This window comes from Teleopsis dalmanni, chromosome 2 (genome assembly GCF_002237135.1).
Source record: "Teleopsis dalmanni isolate 2A chromosome 2, ASM223713v2, whole genome shotgun sequence".
Lineage (NCBI taxonomy): Eukaryota > Metazoa > Arthropoda > Insecta > Diptera > Diopsidae > Teleopsis > Teleopsis dalmanni.
In genome coordinates this window covers 73501893-73528299 of record NC_051847.1, presented here as the reverse complement: position 1 = coordinate 73528299, position 26407 = coordinate 73501893, and the positions used below count along the sequence as shown (strand labels likewise).

Genomic DNA, 26407 nt, shown 5'->3' with positions numbered 1-26407 from the left:
ATTATGCAGCTAGTAGAACAGAAAAAATTAAATATATTATTAATATCTTAAATCATGTGTATAAATTTTATATATCAATTGCATATTCAATTAATAAAACAAAATACTACCGTATTAAAATTTATTAGTACTGTTTTTTTTAGAGCTCGTACCTACTACCATACTCATATATGTTAGGACCGCGATGTACCTAAGCTGACAATAGAGTTAACCTCTTCTGTGCCGCTCCAGAAATCCATTAATACTGCATTTTTTAGAGCTCATACTGAACTCATACCATATATGTTAGGATCGCGATATAAGCTGACAATAGAGTTAACTTCTTCTGTGCCTCTCCAGACTTGAAGTTCACAATATGTCTAATTTATTTGCAATGCTTATCAGTTGATTTATTTATGAACTATATGGCTTAACCGTTGATCTATTTATTCTGTCATGGTAAGAATATTTTCATTCTTTATTATATATGTATGTCTCTATAGTATGCTCTAGTATACTTTGGCTTGAAAATTTACTCGTCCATCTGTGTATTGTATGAACGTTACAACACTGTCCTTATTAACTCGTCATTAAATATCGTTTAATGTACTAAAATATTTATTCATTTAAGCCCCTTCGAATGCGTTTAATTTGTTCACATGTTTTTTTTTCGGTGTTGAATCGTACACCAGCATATAATTTTTTTATGAGTCCAGACTTTGAGTCCATACTATATCCTAATATGTTTTGTTTTCAGGGATTATCTATGGTTGGTTTGCAGAAAAAAGGGTTATATATTTCCTTAGTAACATTATTGGCACAGTTTATAATTGAATATAGATATGTAAATCCCTCCTCTACGTCAAAACTGTATTCCCCGATTTTTTGTTTCTCCATAACATATAGTATAAAACATGGACTTACAATCATTAAGTTTTTTACATTTACGATATGAATTTAAGATATTATCTGTGATATATAGAACTAAGTTCATTTTATAAGACTGAATTTTCTTTTATATGAACTATTGATATATGCTAGTTGTTTAATGATTTTTAACGTAAGTTACCTTACTGATTTTGGGCTTTTGAAAATTTGAAATCTTTTATAAATATATTAAAATTTGAGCATTAGCACCTTAGCACAATTTGAATACTTAAACTATATAAATAAGTTAAGATATAATAAAATTAATAAGACAATCTGCATTAAAATTTATGGAAACATTGAATAACTCCAATATTAGGAGTCAATAAAATAAAAGGAAATTATTCTGGTTTGTTTTAAACTAATGTAGTTAATTAGTAATTATAACCTCTGACTAATTCTTTCTTAATTATTTCATTAGATTACATACATATGTATGCACATATACGCTAATCTCTGTTCCACTCCAAGAAATTTTAAAATAATCACTTCATTTTATGTGATTATGTGATTTTTGCTCAAACGCCCATATAAAGAAAAATACTTTAAATTTAAAATTTTATTTTAAGTAGCTTAATTTTTTTTCTAAATGTCTTTATATATCACTAAGCACTCCCAATAAATGCAAGTAGTACCAGCAAGCAATACCATTAAAATTCCAAGCACAAGTAAAGTATCTCCTTTGTTCTTAGTAATTATATCTTGTTACATGTTTCTACATTCCTGCACGCAGTATTATCATTGTCAACCCATAATAAAACATATCACTTAGTCTATAAATAAAAAAAAGACCATAGAAGTAGTGATATTTCTATTAGAAGCTCAAAATATGTAAATGAAGTCTTTTTGTTGATTTGTTTTTAACTTTTGAAATCGCTTGGCATTACATTTTTATTCAAGTTGTCAGCCTAAATTTTCGTGTACTCGGAAAAAGTATCAAAGAGGAAATAGTTTTTTTTTACATATATTTTGGACTGAATTGGTTAAATAATTTCATCGAAAAATATTTGCCCAAAAATTTAACGCAATTTCATATAAAAAGAACAAATATTGTAAGGGAAATGGGTGTGATGGGCCAAGACCTTATTGGACGCAATGATAATAAAAATGTTAATTTACAACATAAAGTATTAGAGTAATTGTTATTGAGTTAATTTTTTTTATTAAGAGTATGTATAAAATAAATTTGTTTTATAAAGGAAATAAATATATCTAAAAGTTTTATACATTTTGAATATAAATTAAGAATAATTGAAAATTCTTCATTTATTTTCATAAGTGTATGAGAAGACTAGTGTTTTTTTATATATTCTTTATAAATAATTTGTGATGATACATGAAAACATAACACTTTGTCTTTATATTCTTTCTCAGCATGATGGACTCAACCTTATTGTACTATAGTTCTCACGTCTAGATGATTTTTTGCTATTGATTTATATACTTCGTAAGTAATTGTTAACTCTATACATCCTTCTTCTTCGTAGTCGGTAATTTTTTCTTTTTCTATCGACATACCTTTTTCTATCTGTCTTCCAACCTTGTATATTAGTGAGCAGTACATCTATATATTTAAGATACAGAGCTGAGATCCACACTCATCTTCCGTTATCTGATAAGTTACTAGCACACATTTTTCTCAGTAGTCTGCTTCTGAATTTATGATAATCTTTATGATTTCTGAAATTCTGACTTATTAATCTCTGTGTACTCACAACTCTAGTTATATCACAGTTTTTCAACTTATGTGCGTTCAATCACATATTGGTTACTTACTACTAAATATATTGGACGCAGAGCTGAAGTCCGGTACTCTTCCTCCGTTACCTGATAAATTCATACCGGATATTATACCAGGTGTCATCCAAAACTAGTATTGGCTGAAACAATTGGGTATACTTAATATAGATACCGGGACATGCTGGTATCTAAGACAATGAGATGTCAGACAAACTTGCAAGCAGATGCGCAGCTTTAATAATGATAGGCCCAGAATCTTTCTTTTTTTTGGCTGGAACAATTGGGTGTACTTAATATAGATACCGGGACATGCTAGTATCCAACACAATGAGATGTCAGACAAACTTGCAAGCAGATGCGCAGCTTTAATAATGATAGGCCCAGAATCTTTCTTTTGAACGGCGCAGAGAAAAAAGAAAGATAATTATATTGGAAAAATCTATCAAGGCTATCGCAATCTAAAATGCTTTTAAGGACTCAAAGCACTTTAAGAGTTACATAAAGCAAACAGAAAATAAGCTAAAAATTATTACGGGATTACTAACCGGTTCTGTAGATTGAATAATTATCTAACAAAGTTGGAATTCAATCCAACTCAGATTGCTGATACTGTAGGGAAGAAAGAGATACCCTATATCATGTTCTTGAGAAGTACCTGGCACTGATGCACAAGCGGAAGAAACATCTTGGAGGGTGTTTCATGGAGCATAAGGATTCAAGACTAGGAAAGATACTGTCTTTTATTAAAGAAATCTGAGTTGGAGAAACACTTTAATCAGAATAAAGGGCACAATAGATCTTTTAGGCTGCAGTGCACTATCCTTTTTATCCCTAATAACAATAATACCTGATAAGTTAATGATACGCATTTTTTCTTTAGTCTATCTTTCAGCATTCTGAATGTAAGTTTCAAAAATTCCAGAACTTTTTTTTTGTCTTTATATAGTTATATATATAAAATATATAAAGTTATATATAGTTAAATTTTTTAACTTATGTGCACCTAATCATTTTTTTCACAAATTCAAAAAATATATGGTGCAGAACTGAATTATTGTATTCACACGGAAAATCAAATACAAATTGCTACTCTATAGATAATGATCTGTGATGACTAATGTTACACTATCAATATGTGACAAATTCCACATAGGTCGCCTATGGTTCTTTAACATTATCATAGAGCTGTTGTTATTATTGTAAACTAAATTAGTAGTAATACAAGTGTATAAATATTAGTTGTAATATACACATATTGAATAAAGAAAGAGAGCCAGTCGAAGTCAGGCTGTAGTAAATAAAAGACGTGTCGTTAATATATTTATATAACTTACATAGATATAAATAATATAACAGTTATGGCTGCCACCTCTCTTGCTGATTTGTGTAATACATAGTGTAGTACTTAAGTTTAAGTTCTTTTAAAGAATAAAATTAATATTTATTTCATAATTAAGAAACTCATATTTAATGCTTTTCTAAAAAATGTTATAGAACATAAACTTATGGTATATATACTTGTACGAGTATATAAAATTTAATTAATTTGTAAATTGAAAAATCATTCTTCTAAATTCTAATTGCTATTAACAATTGTGAAAAAGTATTTTTCTCCATAAAACTTTACTAATTAGAGCATTTATTGTTAAAGTTTTTGTATTAGTAGTTGTTACCTCGGAGATAGTTTTGTAGTTCCACATTAATTAAAAGTTCGAACTCAAGCGTCCTTATAGTGACATTAGTGCTAACGAGTTAAAAACTACAACTACAACTACAACTAGTGTGACTCTGTACTACGAGTACTATATCTTTGTTCTTGTACTGTGTTGTGTATTGTACATATTTACAAATGTTACAATTTGTAAAAATTTTTATTAAACAACAACAACGTCAGTAACAACTGAAAATAGTTACTTTACAGCAACTAGTAAACTACTAGCAACTATAAACTTTATTGTGGCACATAAACTAATTGTCGTTACCACCAAGTTTGTTCATTTCTGTTATTATGTTAGAGTGATATTATTACATATATATGGTATCTAATGATGTTAGTGCTGGTCTGGTGTTGGTGGCACAATTAACATTGCTGTTACTGCTGATAACATTGTTGTTAGCTATTCTAACGCCAATTAATTGTTAGGCTTTTTTGCTTCTCATAAGTTCTTTAGTGTGTGTCACTACTTCAAAAGACGTTATCGACAACTACAAACCAGGACATTATGACAACAGCTACAACAACAACAACAACAACAACAACAACAATACTAACAATTACAAAACAATATTGCCACATATTTGTATGTATGTAAATTTTAATTAATTGACACTTGTTTTCACATGAGTTTGACATTTTAATGATTTTATGTTCGTTATATTTAATGATAATTAAGTTAAGTTCTACTTTTATTGTTTTGACAAATTGAAATGTAAATTAATCTTTGCTCTGATGAATATCATTTAATTGCATAATGTTTAAGTTCGTAATTGCTGATGTCTTAACATGTCTGAACATAGACGAAAAGTTAAATGAAATTTTCTGATTTAAGTATTGAAAGCCAATCAAGAGAAAATTTTTAGAAATAATTAAATATTGTACATATATAATTACTGAATTATTTTCATTGTACTGGGTTATCATTTTTGTGACTCTGGATTGACAGCACTGTTTGAGTAATATATGTTAAATGAAACTATTACCGAGTGTATCATATATTTAGTTCAGATACTGCCATTTTACCAATTGAATCATGCACTACAATGAAGATAAGCTGAAATTTGGTACTCGAATAAAAGCATTTAAGTAACACTTTTTCAATTTAAGGGTTTTCTTTGTTTAAGGATCTAGTTCAACTACAAGACCTCCTCTTGAATAGCCTTATAGGCTTTGCCAAAGTAGTTTTCAATCTCTGTGTTTTTCTATATTCGACAACACATTGGGCTTTTAGACCTAAATGAATTCCTTGGGATCACCGGTATAAACTACCTACGTAACACTTTTTAATCTGTTTTCATCTGTCCATCTGTTTTAAGTGCTAAATCAAATTAGTTTGTGAATCAGTAAAAGTCTACAAGTAACTCTTAGAAAATTATTGTATTCACTGTTTAGTATGATATTTGGTTTAAAAGTGTACCTGTAATGTATTGTTTATATTGTACTGATATGGTTGGTTGGTTGGTTGCAGTGGCAGGTCATAAGATAACTTCAAATGTATCTGAATTATCGATTTTTCGCCGTTTTGTTACCACATTCCTTGCAAGAACCCTAGTATAGAAGAGTAGAGACTAAATCCATCCTACTGAATTTAGGTAATTTAATAGGTCTTTCATCTTCACCATTGAGCAGTCTGATAAACTATCACAAAATTATTTTCCTAACAACCTATATCTTCTGGATGCTAGAGCCGGGCATTCACAGAGAAAATGTATTATTGTTTCTTTCTCCTGCGGGTTTCTACAACTTTTGCAGTGAGAGTTATGGGGAATACGCAGTTTCTCTGCGTGATTACTGATATATATATACACATATATATATATATATATGTACTGATATAGACGATAGAATAAAGAGAACGAGGTATCGTAATCCTTATGATGACTCTCAAGGGGTGTCGAAATGTAGAGTATAATAAGAAATATTGAACGTTTAATGGTTAAACAAAAAAGGACCTACAGCAAGATTAAACATTTATATAAAAAACCATTATACCTAAATTTTTATCTATTTGTAAATTTAACAGGCAAGAGAACAGATAACAATTAATAGAAACAAAAGGGTTCCAAGTAAAAAATTTTGATTCAGATATCACCGATTATATACACGGCATTGAGCTATATACATTTTAATTTAATTAGCTATGAATATAGTGATTTTTAAAGAACAGATATATTTATATAAAAGAAAGGAACTTCTAAGCTAGCGACACTTCCAACTTTCCCTTAATACCGAAAATGATCCAAAATATTTAGAAGAAATTGAGTTAAATGTCACTTTTGAGTTAGTAGTGTTTATCACCTTTTTTGAGTGCTAGAACAAAGAAGAAATATGTAAATAAGACACATAAATAAATCCATCTCTGCTTTTTGTTCATATATTGAAAAGTAAATTGTTAATTTAAAATATTAAAAATAATTTATAAAAAATGAAAACAATTAAATGTAAGCAAATCATTTTTCCTATCTTGAATTCAATTTGACAAACACTTAAAGAGTAAATAACTTTTCTAACTTAATAGTTTTTCTGTAAGTAATATAATAAGCTAGTTTCCTCATGATACTCATAAAAATATTAATATTAATATATATGTACTTCCTTTTTCAAATCTGATAAACACTACATTCATGAGATACATACTATAATATAACTCACCGGACATACTGATTAACTTTAAAGTATTCATATGTTAAATGGAATATCTTGATATGAGGCCACACTCAATCTAACAACATTAACATGAGATACAGATACTTAAATCATTTCCATTAAATTAACAAAAAAAAATGCAAACTATTAAATTATTTAATTTTCTTAATATGCCTTTTTGCTATAAATTTGGCTTCCACAACATGTGGAAAACATAAATGCAAATGTTTGAAAATTCTTCTTATCTGCAATGGTGGCAACTCTTTCATTGCATCTACACACTGACTCTGGCAACCACAGTGTCTACGCAGCGACTTTGACTTTTTATGCACATTTGCAGCTAACCAAGTTATAAAATGCGTGTTATTAGCCTTGGCAATGAGCAATGGCAATGTTTTTATTGCTGATATTTTTGTTGTTGTTGCTGATGTAGGAATATTTTGTTTGCTTGTTGCTGCTCTTGTCGTTGCAATATTTGTGCTACTATTGCTGAGACAGCAGCAGCACAGACACTGAATTGCGCCCAGATACGAGCACTTGCAAGTGTTTATACCCGTGCATGGTTTAGCCCATTGATGTATGTCCTCGTATTCCTAACCAAACCAGCACTGGTTAGGAGTTATCATTTGCATTTGGCTTCGTTGACTTTAGTTTGTTTTGGTCTTTTGCACTGTTGACTTCGTTCTTAATGTCTTCGTTGTTTGTTCTGAACTACTGCTGATGTTGCTATTATTGCATACTGCATTTTTTGCTACTTTTTTTAAGTTTCACCATCATCATTTGACTCCAACGGAAGACATCCTTTAACGGTTTTAATGATCAACTTGTGCAGGATAACATTTCTATTCCAAAAAACGAAACAAAACTTTGGCATGGTGACACTTTTGGATATATACGTGTATCATCCATTTCAGCATTCCAGTATGCGTGCTGGTTTAAAGTCAGATAATTGTACATTCAAATCTAATTAATTCTTTTTGTTGTTAATTAGTAAACAAGAACAAAAAAGATGTTACCATGATTATGATTTACATATTAAATGAATTCAAAATTAGAAAAAATTTCAAAACCAGTCCTAATTAGCTTTGCTGAAGCTTTAGTATGTATATGTTACATGTGAGTTATAGTATCTAAGGTTCGTAGTATGCTGCAGTTCTGTAAGTTACAATAAACATTACTTAAAACTATTGTCGTTTATGAAAGTATAAAGAATAATGCGAACCAATACTGTAGTATGTCCTGAGAATATATCGCATTCCTATCCAAGCAAACCCAATTGAACACAGAGTAACATATAAAAAACTATTTTTTATTTCAAAAAATGAGAGCTGAAATGAGCTAATATTAGCTATGTAAAGATAAAATCCTTTAACTAAAGCCACAAAGCAGAGAGAAACAATAGAAAGATCTCGAGTAGTGTCTGATGAAGAACCTCGAGTAGCTGCAAATATATATTCTGTGATTATGCTTCCTAATAAGATCAGTTGTAGAGCGAATCCTAAAAAAGAATATCTTAATCATTATCAAAATAGAAATATAAAATTGATGGAAGTTGAAATTAGACCCATAAGAGTCTCTTCAATCTGAGGCATAATGCTATTGGTTATAAAGTAAAACCTGAAGCAGAATATTTTGGACTTTATTAAAAAAGAATATAAAAAATTGGTCGGGGTTGTAACTTTTGATTTTAAATAAATCAATGTATATCGAAGAAGGGATTATATTGTAGGTTGGAGCTGTACGGCATATGTCTGTGTATCATTACGTTGCTCGGTTCAGTAAACTGTGTATTGTTAAATCGTACAGTAATAATAGGCGTGCAGATAGTAAATAGATGAAGTGGAAGTAGAGTCGGTTCCTTTTCATTTTCATTTATTACTCCCTGTAAGGAATGGGGTTCCTGGCTTAGGAAAATTTTATCCTTGTTCTTAATATGGCTATACATACAGGCATTTTTATATTATTTCTGGATTTCAGTCAAAAGTTCTAGATATTAAGTGTGTTTCCCTGCGGAGAGGGGAAAAGAATACTCCCGCGGTTAGGATGGCCTATCGTAAGAGGCGACTAATATCCCCCAGTGCCAGTGTCACACTTATGCAAGAAGTGTAAATGGTAGTGAGTTGTGGGCGGCAACTTGCGACATTTGACCAGAGATGATACTATCTGGTACTTCGGGGGTCAGTGGCCCTACAGCTTCGGCTGTGCTGACCATTGGCGTTGGACTCGAAATGGTTGTGGTTAATACCCAAAGTCACGCGGAAAGAATGTTTTGCTTGTCATTCATTCGCCGTGGTATGTATTTCAAACCGGGTGCTGTGACCCAAAGATCAGCGGAGGTAGTTGGTAGGCCTCGCATCTTACCAAGATGGAAGTTATAACTTGCATGAATTTCTTCATTGGTACCGGCGGAATTGACGTTGATTGACGCTTAAATTAATACGTGTGTTAAGAGCACCGTGGTGTTAAGCCATCGATGGCAGGAAATCACGTAAAAAAAGGATGTATATTAAGTGTGTATGTTATTTTCATCTTGATCCGGCTGTTTGAAGTAACTTGCTAGATCAATTCTTCTCTGCTTGCACCAAAAAATGATCATATGTCCATATATATATGTAAGTGGCAGAAATAAATTTCTGTATAGGTTCTTTTAAAGATGAAACGATTTTGTCTAAATAGAAAACTGATTTATACAGTTTATATATAAAAATAATATATATAAATATATGATATGAAAAAAATAATTGGAGACATTATTAGAAAAACGCGTTTGCAAAAAAATTTCATTGTATTTAAAATCTCTTTTTATTTGTATTTTACCTATAAAAACTTTATATATTTCTAAGCATATAAAAATAATTGTTTATAGAATATTTATCTATAGAAACGTAGTGCCTATAAATAATGCCATTAAACTTGAACAAAAACGAAAAATCCTTATAAAAAATTTAGCGTTTTTAGCGTCTAGTAAAAAAACAATGTACTATAAAAATATTTTTTCTAAAATTTTGTACTATTTGGTAACTCACATGAATGTCACATCCAATATGTAACATTTAAATAAATATTTCAGCTGCTTTTGTGACACAACCATCTCTTTTTTTTATATATATTCAAATTGCAATACAAAATAGTTTATAGACAACTCAGTTAAGCTGCATAAACTTTAGCAATAAATAACTTCAACACCATTTTTAAAATAAACAGTAAAAAAGTAAGGAGGACAAGAACAATGTCGAAATATACGCTCTACGCAAACACGTTTTCCAAATAAAATCCTTTTTCCAAAACGATAAAGAAAACTTCAAATCCTGCCATATAAAAATAAATCCCAAAAAATATATCAATCTTCCTTATTGTTCAGTACGCTCCACTTTCCATAGCACATTGTGTTTGTTGTTCGTGTATGGCTTTAACCCTTTTCAAACTTTGTAACAAATTTTGCACACATCCATTTATTTGTTGCTAAAATGATTCTAATTTTTTTTCTTATCCATTTTACATTTTTCAGCTCAATATCAATCACCACGTATAATCGAGCACCCGACAGATTTAGTAGTGAAAAAGAATGAACCTGCCACACTGAATTGCAAAGTTGAAGGCAAACCGGCGCCAACAATTGAATGGTTTAAGGTAAGATTTTTTCTTTACTTATTTTATTTTTTATAGTTTACATATACAAATATATTTCCACACATATTTGTTTATATATAAATACAAATATATGTATATATATGCTATAAAAAAAGTTATACGTAAGCAAGTGCGCCAAAAAGTGTGCTATTTTTATGTAAAAAATTGGTTGATGGCTTGTATATATGAAGTACATTTATATGCTTGCGTGCTCTTATGAAAATGGAAATTGGTGAATGTATGGAGAAGGATGAGTAGGAGGAGTGTTTGTTAGCTGCCACTCTCAACTGCGAAAAAGAAAAATTACATTATTTCAAAAAAAAATTATACCTAATTTACGTTGGGTAACCTGAAAAGTTTGCATCTATCTCAATGATTTATAAAATTTGCATTTTATTATATGAAAACTGTTAAATGTATACACTGTATTTAAGACTTCTTATAACATATAATCTTACACCTACTGAAGATTGCATAAAAAATTCCTACGCTAGATGGAAATACAGTTCATTATCACTAGACTTTTAATTCTGTTAAAAAGAAAAAAGCTCGTACTGTTACAATTTTAAAAATAAACTAATAAAAATAGAATAATGGGTTGCAAAACACACAGCTAAAAACTTTCTAGTGTATTTATTCCTTCTTCACTTCACTTCACAACTCTGTTTCATAATCAACAATCAGGACCTTATCCCGGGTTAGGAACTGGTATGATAATTAACTCGTAGGGTCTGAATTGAATAGCTTGACGTACTAGTAAAATAACCAAACATAACCGACTCTCTGCGTATACACTGAAGAAGTTAGATATAGGCATTAGTTTGGAAATTGAATTTATCGTTACTAGTATATTTGGATCCAAACAATTTTTTAGAAATTATTATTAAAATATTTATATCCATGACAATATATCAATCAAATCGAAAACGTGATAACAGTATGGAAATTTAGTTAGAAAAATTAATTTTTAAGTAAGTCTATTTTTTTTGGCTAATCATACCGAACATTATTAAATATCTCTCACATGTATGAGAGTATAAAACCATCTTTCAGAAATGCACAGGCATAATTTCAGTAGAAATATATATTTTATCAAATCAAACCTCGATGACCGTTGGAGTAGAGAGATGATCAAAATGGTGAACATTAGCGGTTTACTTATGACATTCACATAGAGGTTATAGATTTGCGACTGGTGTCATAAAAACAGTGATTGTAATTGAAAAGAGATTCAGATTGGAAAATATTGTAATTAGAAGGAAAGAGTGGATTGGGTATATTTCTAGAGATAAATCATGCCTAACCTGCTGACTATAACATTGCAAAGGCAAAATCATTACATATCGCACCTAATCTATATTATGTATTGAGTAAATTGTTAGAAAGTTTATCAAAGATTTGTTGGAACGAATCTGTGTAAATGGACATCAAAACTTTGATATATACATTATATTTTCATAAAAGTAACGTAAGCTTTATAATGTTCATTTGTGTTAGTATAGCGTAGGATTCTTAACATTGACCGATAACCGTGGCGAGGAGAGAAGATTAAAATTATTAACTGAAGTGGCTTACTTTATGCTAATAACAGAGAGGTTATACGATATAATCTTTTGACTGAGGTCACACTGTGGTATTTGTAGTTGGGGGTGATGAAAAGAGTGAAGTGAAAAGTGAGTGAAAAGAGTGATTAGTAATATTTTCAGGAATGCATTATGCCCAACTTGCTTACTAGGATATTGCAAAAGCAAACTCATTTGGTACCTATCTATGTTATGTTTTAAGTAATCTGTTAGATCAATTTATGAAAAGCTTGCTGAAATGAATCTGTTTATATAGACACCAAAACTTTGATACATATATACAAAATATTTTAATTAAAGTAACGTCAGCCTTCCACTTCTTTTCTAATACACATTTATTCAATGTTCCGAGTATCCTGCTTTCCACATGCCTTTTCCTATAGCAATAGGAATACATATTATTTTATTCTTTTAATAAAATAATAGTGGATAATATTTTATTTAAAAAAAATCTAAAATTTTTATATATACTATATTTTTATATAAATTTCATTTAAATTTCCTATAATATTTTTGCAAGTGATTAAAATCATAAAATTGCGGCTCACCGAGTCAACGTTTGCAATATCAATTAATTTATTTTTCAAACTCCTTTGTGTATACAAAATAAAACCCCAAAACTCAAAATACAGAATATAAATATATATATATATATATATATATATTTTGAAAAATATCACTAATAAACGAAATGGCAGGAGGATTAAGAGCAACTAGCCGCTATGAGCAAATAAAAAACTATTTTCCCTTTGTATAAATACTTACTTGTATATAAAAAAATATATATTTATATATCATGTATATATATATTTGGTTAGTCCAAATTAATGAAAAATGCAAACAATTTCGCAGGTGTAAAATAAAAATGTTGACAAAAGTTTTAAATATAAAAAATGTCAGCATTTTTTCTGCAATTAACTTTATTTATTTTAATTACACCTGTGGGCGCTTAACTTTATAAATTATGCACTGCAAAAAAAATTTGTAAACTATACACAAATTTAAATTTAATTTAATTTATTCAATTCATTTTTTTATCTTAAATTTAACTTACAGGACGGTGAACCTGTGAATACAAATGAGAAAAAATCTCATCGTGTACTTTTCAAGGATGGCGCCTTGTTCTTCTATCGCACGATGCAAAGCAAAAAGGAACAGGACAGCGGCGTTTATTGGTGCGTTGCAAAGAACCATGTGGGCAAGGCTGTCAGCCGGCATGCAACCCTACAAATTGCATGTAAGTTTCTAATTCAATTCTCATTCAGTTTAATTTTATTTAAATAATTAATTTATATTCGATTATTGAAGGATTACATATCATCAGTATGTGTAAAAAAAAGTAAAAAATTATATATATGCTTGAAGTGATTTGTTTATAAGAGAATAAGAAGAAATATTTCTAATATAAATGGACAATCTATTTACAGAACTTACATTTTTACACATGTTCTTACTGCATTTTCAAAGTTACAAAATTTTAATTAAAAAATTAAGTACCTTTTCTAAGTAAATCCTTAAGGCTGGCTATACGGCTTATGTTATGCAGAAAATCATGGGCGCGTCACAATTGATTTTAGCATTTATGACTGAGTAACACTGTTTTGACCACGTGTCTGAACACATATGGTCTCGTCCTCCATGACCGACATTTTGTTTTTCTCTCTCAATCTCAATTTTTAAATTTGCATTTGATTTTGACGTTCTCATGACTTTCTGCATAACATGCTTAAGTTATTGCCAAGTATCCATCATTAATGGGCTTTGAAAATCTTTATAATTCACTTTTTGTGTTCACTTCTATAACTGTCAATTATGTGTTGTTTCTAAAATTAAACTTAAAACTCAAGTTTATCATTTTTAATTATAAAATAATAAGTGGTAGAAACCGGGTTTCAAATTTTATGGTGTTTTTTACATATACTATTTGAGAGGCAATTTGGAAATATAAGAAAAATTAAATCAGTGTCTGAGATTTTATAAAGTGACGTTATACATAACTTTTTCGCAGCACTACAGGTTATACACCTACCCTTTAATCTTTTTCGTAGCATTCTTTCTGTAACCAGAATTTCTCTGATGGCTTTATAATTAATTTTTTCATAACAGCGACTACTGTACTATTGGTAAGGTCTTATTACATTACGTATGTCTTAATTTGGGATATACCAGTTTGCACTTTTGATAGTACGAAGAGTTTTGGACTAAATATAAATGAATAATTAAAAGAAATAAATTCATTCTAAATAAATTTCGGATTAAAAAAAAAAATTGTACATACCAAGCATGTGATAGGCAGGAGAATAGATAAGACGACAGATAGCTACATGCGTATATGAATAATATACTGATGTTAGTACGTCTAATAAGCTTATTAATATATTCTTAATATACTAATATGTATATATTTACATCCTATATTCTATGTTAGTAGAATATATATTTTTATATACTGATGTTAGTACGTCTCATAAGCTTATTAAGAATACGACTGCATAGTATATACATATATAATTTCTAACGTCCTATTTTCTATGTTACAAACAGTTTAATTAACCTAAGATTATATATGTATTACCTAAAGTATATAATATATATCTAGGTATGTATACAAAATAAGCATTTAGAGCATATTTTATTATATCGTCATTCAAAACTCCAGTTCTTATCTAAGCTATGCTAATCAGTGACCTTTTTTTTTAATTTTTTTTTTAAATTATATATCGTCTTGTAAAAACAATAAAAAATAATTTAATTATTTATTTAATAACTGGAACAAATGCTTTTTTTGAGCTATAAATTTCGTGTATTTGTACAAGAAGGAAACAATAAATTTAAAAATTTATTTATTCTTCGTGGAAATAACTCATCTTATTTACAAATTATATATTTGCACCACATATATCATTGTAAACATCGCATATGAAAGAGAAGACCGCCCGTAGTGTTATCAATCAGCACCAATTCACTTCAATTTTGTTATAGGGAGACCATAAAACGAGAAACGAGAAACATGAAGGGGACGTCAGAAGTAAAGCAGTTATTCTTATTTTTCGCAAACAAGGGAAGATGTTCTAAAAAATAAAAAAAATTGCAACAACCCGTGAAATGTGCGGCATTTGTTTTCAAACCTAAGATACGAGGAGGCCAGAGTAAAGCTTTATTGACATAACAGTCGAGAACAGCGGCGTTTCGCTGTTATTTTGGTCATAAAACGAGAAAAGAAGAAAAGAAGAAAAAACGAATAATAAAAATGTGAAACCGCATAAAAACAATAACTTGGAAGCAACACTGACTAACACTAACTGAATTTTGTTTCGTTTGATGATGCCTCATGGAAGTTTTGGGGAACTACAGTCGGAAGGTGACTTCTATTTGAGAAGTAATTCAATCATCGAGGAATATATTGTTTGTATAAGAAATATTGGTTTTCTTATATATAAATGATTATGTACTCAAAATATATAAATCATTAAAATACAGCAGATTTCCACTAGTCCGAATGTTCGTTAAATTGGAATAACTCGTAATGCAGACAAAATAAGAAAATGCACTAAAATACCTGGTAGTCCGGATGGTAGACTGATTTGTTAATCTGAATCCTTTTCAATGGTCTTTATGAGTTAAGTAGTATGCACGAATCTATATCTTAATTATCCTGATTGACTTTAATTTTAGTGGATTATTCTAAAATAAACGAAAATAAAATTTTTCTTAAAAATATTTTGGGTTAGCGTGACATATTAAACATTACACACAGCTTATTGTGTGTGGTCATGGTTAATATGACCCTACCAGAATTATCAAGGTTCTACTGACCTGTTGAACTACAGATCATAATATATATTCATGAGAAACAGTTTTCCTTTAATTTTCCAAAAATTGGTAACAAGTGACTTACATTCCTATTTACAATAAGCCATTCAAATGGATTTCAAACGAAAATTAGAGGGTTCAAAAATATCTTAATGTTTTAGATTAAAGAATAATAATATGAATTTTAAAGTCACTAATGCTGGCTGTAGATTATTCCAATTAATGTTTTCTTAATTTCGCCTCTGTGAGAATATGCACTACAATTACTGTTGGAGCGTAAATGTATCGCGTACGTGGTGATGAATCTGGCAGCTTTAGTGTCTGTTTGCGTTGCGTTCCGTTCCTTGAATGCCAGGTTCCTTAATCTTTGCTTCCCTCCTCATTTATTTATGTAGATCTGTTTTGATTGTTTTTTTACTTCGCGAAATTTATAGCAGATGTTCACAAGATGAAATAAAGTGGAGCAATAATTTTAGCAACATTTCAAAGAAAGAAGTTAATTTATAAACAATTTGTATGTAAATAAACTGTAGAGTAATTTTGGATGCCCCCTCACCACAATGAATGTGGTACTTAAGAAAATTTAATAAACTTTTGCATATAAAAGTGCAAATAAAAGTGCAGATAAAAATTCAAATAACAATTCAAATAAAGTTCGTTTTTCATTCAAAATAAATTAAGTTAAATTCAATAAACTTTTTACATTGGCGAATTGCAACAAACTTTTCGGAACAAAAGAACTGTTAAGTTGTCTGGCTTTTATTTGACTATGTTTGGCTCATTTTCGACCACCTTAAGGCTCTGAGCCACAAAAAAGGCAGCATGAAGTCCCGACTGCATGGACGGGGACTGCAATATGCACAACGATTTTTATGAACCATAACAATTTATTTCAATTTCGTCTCACGTCAGCGCATTTTGCGCATTCAATGGATTTTGACTGAAAGCGATTTTCATTTTTGTTATCCTCGTTTTTTCCTTTTTTTTGTGAGCTTTGTAGCTTTTTTTCTCTAAAAATTTTTGTGGTTAAAGTAGAAAAAAAGAATCCATTTGGCTTTTTAGTTTTTCCAACTAACGAATATTCGTATTTTGCCAGTAGTCATATGGGCTGGCCTAATCTCTCTCTGCATTTCTCTTTGAAACGAACTCTGTGGCTTAACGTGAAATTTCATATTTTGTCCAACTATCTTTGCCATTCTAATATTTTGGCTGAAAGCATTATAAAAATTTGCATCCATATTGGTAATTTAGGTTTACGGTTGAGTTCATAACCGATGATGGCAAAGAGATAAAATTTTTTCAAAAGAATTTATGCTAGCATAGTTAAAAATTAAATTAATATTTTTCAAAATTTTTTTAAAATATAATATTATATAAAAAAATACGAAATACTATAAAACAACATAACCAAATGAAATAGCAATAAAAGCTTAATAAAAATAAAATATAAATATATACTTATAATACTAAATCAAGCCTTTAAAGTAATATACCTTAAAGTATTCTTCACTATCTATATCCACATAAGCAATATCAACATAATTTATAGACTTCAAAGCGAATTTCTCAGAATTAACCTCAATAATCTTCTGAATTTCAATATCCCAGTATCAACATTATATCTCAATATTAACATAATTTATTGACTTCAAAGCGAATTTGTCAGGATTAACCTCAATAATCTTCTGAACCTCAATATCCCAGTAGTTGCTGATGAAATTGAAGGATAAATGGAAGACCATTCCCAATACTAAACTAAATAAAAATAAATTAACATATAAATATATACTTATAATACAAAACTTAGAGTTATTAAGGTAATATACCTTAAAGCATCATGGACCACCTAAAACATTTTTTTTCATAAATGACTTCAAAACAAAGTTCTAAGGAATATTATGAATGCCATATAATACACTCATATCTATCTTTCTCCACTTAAAAAATTATTAATATTATTTGATGTCATAGAAAAAAAAATCTCAGGAATCTTAACACGAACCTATGGTACGTTTATATCCACAATTATCGTGAGGACCTCAATAAACCTGCAGTTATCGATAAAATTGGAGAACAACTGGAGGGCCCTCAGCACCTAAAGCAATTAACTAACATTATTAAATGTCTTAGTAACAAAGTTCTCAGAAATATTAGCAATATCTCATGGAACTTTCATGTGTGGTTCCAAAACAATATTCAAGGAATTTTATCACTGGCCAATAGTACCATCAAGCCCGCGTTTATCATTAAAACCTCAATGACGCCACAGTTGCCCATAAAGTAAGAGAACTTTTGAAAGACTATTCTGTATCTAAAAGTTTTCTGCTTCACATAAAACAATATTAACAATATTTAATGGTTTTAAAACAAATGTTTGAGGAATATTATCAAAATCCTCTGTAATATTATCCATAACCTCATTAATTATCAAAACCTCAATATCGCTACGATTGCCGTTTTAAGAGATGGACCTATTCTATGTGGTTTCAAATTTGCGTATATAAAAAAGCTTGCAAACTTCTTAATACAGCCGGCCTGGTTCACTAACTCCATCTAAAAAAAACCATGTGATTTAACTTCCGGTTGACTAAATCAATGGAGTTTTTAAAATTCCTGCTAGTTAGTTAACTTTTAATATTGATATCATTATACTCATACTTTCATAAATGCTTGAAAAACCAGAACCTTAGAGTATAACATTAATAACTAATGCTGTTGGAAAAATTTTAAATATACTTCATAAACTCTCCTTAGATTTTTGCTAATTAGTGGCTAATTACCACTAAATAATTTTTGTTTTACAACTCAAGTGTGTTTATCAAAATAGTGAATCTTTAATCTCGTTCTCTTGTTAGCATTGGTTTAAAATCTCAATACATACCCTCATGTCTAATATGGTGCACCTCTGCTCACAGTCAGTAACCAATCCATTATGGTGAAATGTTTTTTCTGCGTACAAGATTCTGACTAAACCAAACATGACTTATGCCCGTAAGCGGCTTCTGTCATGTTAAATATGACGTTTACATGTTATACGTTTCTGCTGCCATTGCTGCCATTGCTGCTGCGGATGTTGCTGATGTTACTGCTGCTGCTGCTTCTGCTGCTTCTGCTCTGTGCATGCTGTTAAACAGACACTAGGTACCAAGATACAAGGATCGGCAAACCAAAACAGCGCAATCAGCAGCAACTGATGCAGTTGTTAAAGCTGTTCGGTTGCTGTTACTGATAGCAACATTTACCTTGCACTGACAGCACAAGCAACTGATATGCATCACACCATAGCATCTTCATATGCTCCAATCATCGATGTTCCATGGTTTCTACATTCTCCTTTGCTTTCCTGTGCTGTGTTCTGGTGTTCACTATTGCAATTGCTGTGATTATTATAGCCGCAGGTAAAGGTTAAAGTTTACGTTTTAGTTTGTTAGAAAAGCTTTTACTTAACATCACACAACGGCAGCTTAAGGTTGTTTTGTGGCTTCTACAAAAATATACGATAGTCCGTATTTTCACTTATGTGTACATGTAAAGTGGGTGTTGCACTGCTGCACATTTTCTAGGTTAAATGTGAGATTTTATATGCATTTGGTTGTATTTATGCTGCCAATAAAATCTACGTTTTCCTAAAATGTGCGGTGCGTTCGAACCTGTAATTTGTTTGCCCTCAAGTAGCGTGCAAATTGTTGGAAATTTACAATTTCACAGCGGATTCTTGTATTTGAAGATGGTGCATTGAATTTTGCTGATTTGAATAAGAGTCGTGAACTTATGAAAGAATAATATATATGAGGATATATTCATTTGTATTTATAGTTGTGATTATTAAAGGAGCTGTTATCACCAAACATTAATAATAATATTTATTATTAAATGTAGCTTAATGATAACGTAGGTATATATTTGAAATTTTAATTACATTTCTTCTCATGTTAAATGAAAAGTCTTTGGAGCCTTTTTTTGACTAAAATAGTACTACTTTTGATAATAGTCAACCTACAATACTTTTTTAACTAGTTGGTTTGACTAGTTGTTGTAACTAGTTGTTTGACTAGTAGCTACTATTTCATTACTTCAACTAGTATAATTATTTGTACCATTCTACAGAAATACCAGTACTACTCTTAGCACTAGAACTGTTAGTATTACATCAACTAGTACTAGTACTACTATTTCTATTAATACAAAAACCCTTATTACTTCTATTAGTAGTAAAAGTAGTATTACTGCTTCTGCTAGTAATATTACTATTTTTAATACCGTTACATAACTTTTCTTTATACTTTTAATAGTATAATATCATTATATACAATAACACTAGCATCAGTACATCAACTAGTATATGTAGTTTTTACTTTTCACGCAACTAATATCATTTTGTTCGTTAATAGACATACTACATACTTTAATTTTTAACTTGTAGGCTTAAATCTACTTTCAATAGGAATAGTAGTACTTAGTTCACAACTTCTAGTACTACTATTTTAAATTTTAATACTGGTGATTATGTTTCTATTTTAAATAGTTGTAATACGACAAGTAGCAGTTGTTTATTTTTCTTTCCTTTGCTAGTACTACTTAGTTCACTGGTACTGGTGCTACTATTTTATTTTGAATAACTGCTGCTGTTATCTCAACTTTCAGTAGTGATAGTCACATCATTTCCAATGACACTGGCATCAATATATCGACTAGTGTTGGTTTATTTATATAACTACCGCTACTAGTACTACTTAGGTCACTAGTACTGGCATTACTATTTTGATATTTAACACTAGTACTTTTATTTCTATTTAAATAGTAGTAGTACCATTATCTCCAATAATATTACGCATTAGTAGAGCAACTAGTAGTTGTTAATTTTTAACTTTCGCACTACTAGTACCAATTAGTTTACTAACACTAGTATTATGTATTTCTTTGGCGAATACTATTTATTATTACTAGTACGTTATTCTCTTATTTTGTTTATCTGGTTTTCCGTCTAGTTGTATTCTTTAACCATTGCCTAGATTTAACTAAACACTGAGTATTACAGATTATTTAGTTGATTTTCTATATAATACTCGCTATTGGTGATACTGTAACTGAATCATGAGCTGCTATTTTAGTAATTAAAATTTTGTATAATCCTAATATACTTGACTTTATGTTCCACATCTTGATTTTTATTACTCTTTATTGTTATAAACTGTTACAATCAATAGCGTTAGCAGGTGAAGCATTTTGAGACTTTGAAATAATCATGATTTCTGTTATATACTACTTCGTGCTTTCTTATAAAGGAGAAGAATTGATTCCACAGACAATTAAAATCGATCAGGGAAAGGTTTTCATCTTTTTGCATACAGCTGAAGTGAAAGTAATTCGTTAGTGACTATGGATTGGGTAGGACATAATAGTTTACAAATGGACGCACTAACACGAACTGCTTATATTCGGGCCCACCAATTATTGAACAAAACTTTATACATATACAGCAAAATAGGAACTCTTAAGAATATTTCTCACATGATATCTGTAAGTATATCAAGTACTAGCACCCAAAAAGTTGTACTAAAAATTGTTTGGTGCAACTCAAGCAATATTTCGGTAACGATAAACCAGGATGCTCCAGATGGAGACACGAACTCAAAACTTTATATATATTAAAAATCGTACATATCACAATACACTGAATTCAATGAAGAATTGTTTATTTATAAATATTTTGGTTTATACTGAAAGAGAATTATAACTTTGGTACAAGGATATTGACAAGTTTGGATAGTTTGCTTAGTTGGGAGACCTAACGAAATATTATACATTCGTTATTATATCGTCAACTTCTACTAAATTTTGCTAAAAGAATTATTGTTTAAATTGATGTATATACCTAAGAGGGAAATTCGAAGAATTTTGTGCTTAAACTTTTAAAATTTTTTGTTTTTGTAAAACTTCTTTAAAATCTATGACTAACATCATAAACTTATTAGCATTTAGTATTCTTTTTTGTATATAAGTTAATCCTTAAACAATTCTTAACCTTCGATTAAATTACAGTCGCTGGGTACAGCAGCTGACGAATCCTATTTTAGTTCAATTATCTGGAATAGAGTATATATTGTCTCTAATGCAATCATGTTTTGAGCATCAGTCAAATTTATCTTGAACATTTAGTCATATGTTATTTTATAAGCATAGACCTCAATCAGTACTTAGGCAAAGCCGTTGTATTTGTGTATAGTATTTTAACATAAAATTATTATACTTTTAATTGGTGTGTTAGGAGTCACTCTGATCCTTGACCTGTTTTATAAATAATCTGAAGTTTTTATTCAATTTATAATTTGATTAATATAATTTCTTATTCATATCACTTACCGTGAGAAAACCTTTTAAGATAAGGGAAATGAAGCTTACACAATAATTAATAAATTATGTTGCATCTACAGTATTACAAGCTCAATAGTAGTGCTATTATAAAGCATGTTTTATTGTTAATTGAATGTATATATTGATTAATATAATTTCTTATTTATATCACTTACCGTGAGAAAACCTTTTTAGGTATGAGAAATGAAGCTTATACAATAATTAGTATATTATGTTACATCTACAGTACTACAAGCTCAATAGTAGTGCTATTATAAAACATGCTTTTTATATAATATTGATTACAAATGATTCATACTAGTATTATTATAATAGTACTATTATTTATTATTTTAGTTTTTTTGCATTAATAAGTTCGAAATATTTGAGTTGTTATATGATTTGCTGGAATTTGATTTGAATAGGAAGTCTTTCACAGCTTTCTGTTTTCATATCACACACTCTGACTATCGATGCTTTCCTTCTATTGCACCGCAATTTCTATTTAACCTCTTCGCACAAAAAAACAAAAATACTTTTCTATACGTACGTAGTTCTGTAAAATGCAATACAAAATAGTTTCTAATGTTAATTTCTAAGGTTTTACTAACAACCTATTAGCGCTACTCTATATACCTATTAAAATCTAATTAACCATGAAACTATTGTAAATTTATGTTAAGAAAATCTCTTCAATACTATATTTGCTTTCATCTCCATTTATTCAGATTTACAATTCGCATAATCCATTGCAAAGTTGCCAAAATCCCTTTATGCACCTTTGTAATCTCCCAACGGAAACATAATTAATTCGTTTCTCTGATTTCAGCATAAAAATCACAAACAGGCAACGCAATTATAACCCAAAATTTGGAGTTTTACCAGATTTCATTTCCACTCTTTGCGTTCGATGTTTCTTTTGCTTTTAGCAATTTTTATTGCAAAACTTTTCCAATTATTTTTACAATTTCCACTTACGAGAATTTCAAAAACATTTTAGGTTATTTTTTTCCTATTTTCGGAACTGCCAAACTTCAAAAAAGTTGAAGAGCAAAAAAATTGTTAATTCAAAACTGCGCCTGAACTCAACTCAACTCCGCTCAACTCCAATGCAAACAAACTTCAATTAGTGCAAACATGCCACATCGCGCATCAATCAAGCGAGAACAAACACCGACGGGGGTTAATGATCTTACAACACCCCCAATTGCCTGTGTAGCAACCAAAACATAAAATGTAATAAACAAAAAAAAAGGAAGAAAAAAGGGACTACATTACAGAAACAACAGAAATTGTTTGTTCAACATAATCCTGCGGCTAAAACTAATACTCACAAAAAGTCAATCAAACTAAAATCAAAAAGGAGATATTTTTACTCGGCATTTTATTGCCAGACACCTTGACTGGAGGCCTGCAACACCCCACAATTGCATGTTGCGACTATATTTCAACCCCTTGAGCATAGAATATTACCCTCCTTAAAATCAAATTGCTTCGCATTAGTTACTGTGTTTATAATGAAATTTTATATTTTCATTTCATTAGAAAATTCTACTGAAATTAATTCATTCCATAAGCGAAAACAAATATTGGCACGCGCTGCTGTTAGACTTTTGACACTTTTCCAAAGAAATTAGCGAAGATGTTAAGCCCTGCCAAATCCCCTCAGCAATGGAAGAGAAAGTGTAAAGAAAGCAGCAGAAATTGTGTCAATATTTGCAAACTACAAAAGAATTGACTGCAATTGGAATTTCGATTATGAATGACACAGGACATCAGCAATAACAAAGGACACCAACAAAGGATACCAACAAAAGGCAGAAATAAGCTACAATAAGTCATAGTAATGCCATTTGTGCATTGTGTTCATTGGGTTCCTTGAAGGATATTTATTTTGACACATTCTGACAATAGAAGTAAGCACAAGTAAACACAAATGAATTGAAGTCAAACAGCATGTGTCTCGGTTTTATTTTTACATCTATTTTTTGTAAAAATTTCTACTCTAAGAAAATCGTAAAAATATGTCACAAGTGATTACTTCAGTTCAACACACAAATTACAATTACGAAAGAGAATACAAATATGAACAAGAATGGAATTATGTATGTGTGAAACTAGAATTACTTAATATAATAACTTATGCTATTCATAGAATTCTAAATACTCCATGAAATTTTTTTAGAATCCATATCTTATCATCCAAAGATTTTGTCATATAAGTGTCTGATTAATGTATTTGGAGACTTATGGCATAACAGATTTTGAATTCAAGTGATCCATACGAGTAATGCAAAGACATCCTGACAAATCTAACAAACTGGTATGTACAAAGAAACTTCACATATATTTTAAATATCTATTAAAGAATATAAAAGAAAATAAATGAATATAAAAGAATATAAAAGAATATATAAAAGATAAATGGATGGAAAAAGCAGCTCAGAGTGTTTGAGATAATACAATTACCTACAGACAAGCTAAAGAATTCATCCCGAATCGATCAAAAGCCACAACTAGGGAGCTACTAATGCTGAACAGAAAAGGCATACGACATATAACAGGGTTTCTCACTGGACATTGCGGAATCAAAAAATATCTATCGAAGCTAAGTATTACAATGGACGATAGTTGCAGAGTTTGGCACGAAAAAGAGGAAACAGCGAAACACATTCTCAGACTTTGGTATTTATCAAGTGCTTATCTGCTTATAACGGAATTAGGCAACATTTCTCTAAAGGACACAATGGCATTTTTAACTACTACGCGCCTATGGAACAAAAGTGGGTTTGTCACAATAATCCCGTCAAAGGATGCATTGACGTGGTGACATAGTTTCCAACTCTTTCTAAATCTAATTTAATGTAATACGTAAAAGATGTGTAAAAGAATCTATAAAAAACGTATAAATATTTTAAAGGAATCCTACAGACCCGATGTGATTTTTATAAAAATCAAAAAAGTTTAATGGAGTCAACAAAATTACTTGCAACCAAACATTTGTAACCGATTCATTTAATTTAATTTAATTTTAATTAAATGAGACAACAAATGGTTAATATCGGTTGTAGCTAACTTTAAGTGACACGAGACTTAAAATAACTTAAGAAATAAGTTCCTTATGATACCCAATTATATTTGATTTAAATAGGTCGTAAGCATCAAAAGCCACCGTATTAAATTTAAACCTACCAAAACCACTATTACCATTTTACCACTTTACCTGCCATAGAATACATACATTGTGACCGAAAAGCTTTCGGAAATTCTCATTTAAAATTCGCGCGCTGTATATTTTTCGATATTTTAAGTTTATGTAGTTTGGCAGCACTGTCCTTAATTACTATGCCAAAAATGAGCGCGATCTGTCAGACAGTTCGTTTACGGGAGCTGTTGAAACCAGTTCACCTCAGTAGTGCGTTGCGAAAAAAACAATGGAAAAAAATATTGAACAAAGAGTTTGCATCAAATTTTGTTTTTCGAACGAAATTTCGTGTGCAGAATCGTTGCGAATGCTACAAAAGGCTTATGGGGAATCAGTTTTATCGAAAACTCAAGTTTATGAGTGGTACAAAGCCTTTCAGGACTGTCGTACGACCGTCGAAGACATGCCGCGTTCTGGACGACCTTCGACCTCTACCACCGACGAAAACATTGAAAAGGCAAAGGAAATCGTGTTCAAAAATCCTCATGTGAGTGTTAGAGAGATAGCACGAGAGCTAGGCATCGGTCGTGAGATGGCTCGTTTGATTTTGGTGGACAATTTGTGTATGCGACGTGTCAACGCCCGGCTTGTTCCGATTCACCTCAATTTGTTCAACATTATCAACGATTTTAAGGCCAAACATTCAATAAATACCATCGAACAGCCACCGTATTCACCTGATCTTGCACCGTGTGACTTTTTCCTGTTTCCCAACCTCAAATTACCACTCAGAGGAACGCGTTTTGAATCCATAGAAGACGTAAAACAGAATTCGCAGAGGGAACTCAAAGCCATACCGGAAAGCGCCTATAA

General features: G+C 30.3%; 1 protein-coding gene across 1 annotated transcript in view; it reads left to right on the top strand.

Moving 5' to 3' along the window:
• LOC119674847 (roundabout homolog 2-like) overlaps positions 1 to 26407 on the top strand; it is a 70603-nt gene that overhangs the window by 20880 nt on the left and 23316 nt on the right. The window contains exons 2-3 of the mRNA XM_038086004.1: positions 10518 to 10639; positions 13279 to 13459. Coding sequence (XP_037941932.1) covers positions 10518 to 10639; positions 13279 to 13459 — 303 coding nt within the window. The remainder of the gene's footprint in view (positions 1 to 10517; positions 10640 to 13278; positions 13460 to 26407) is intronic.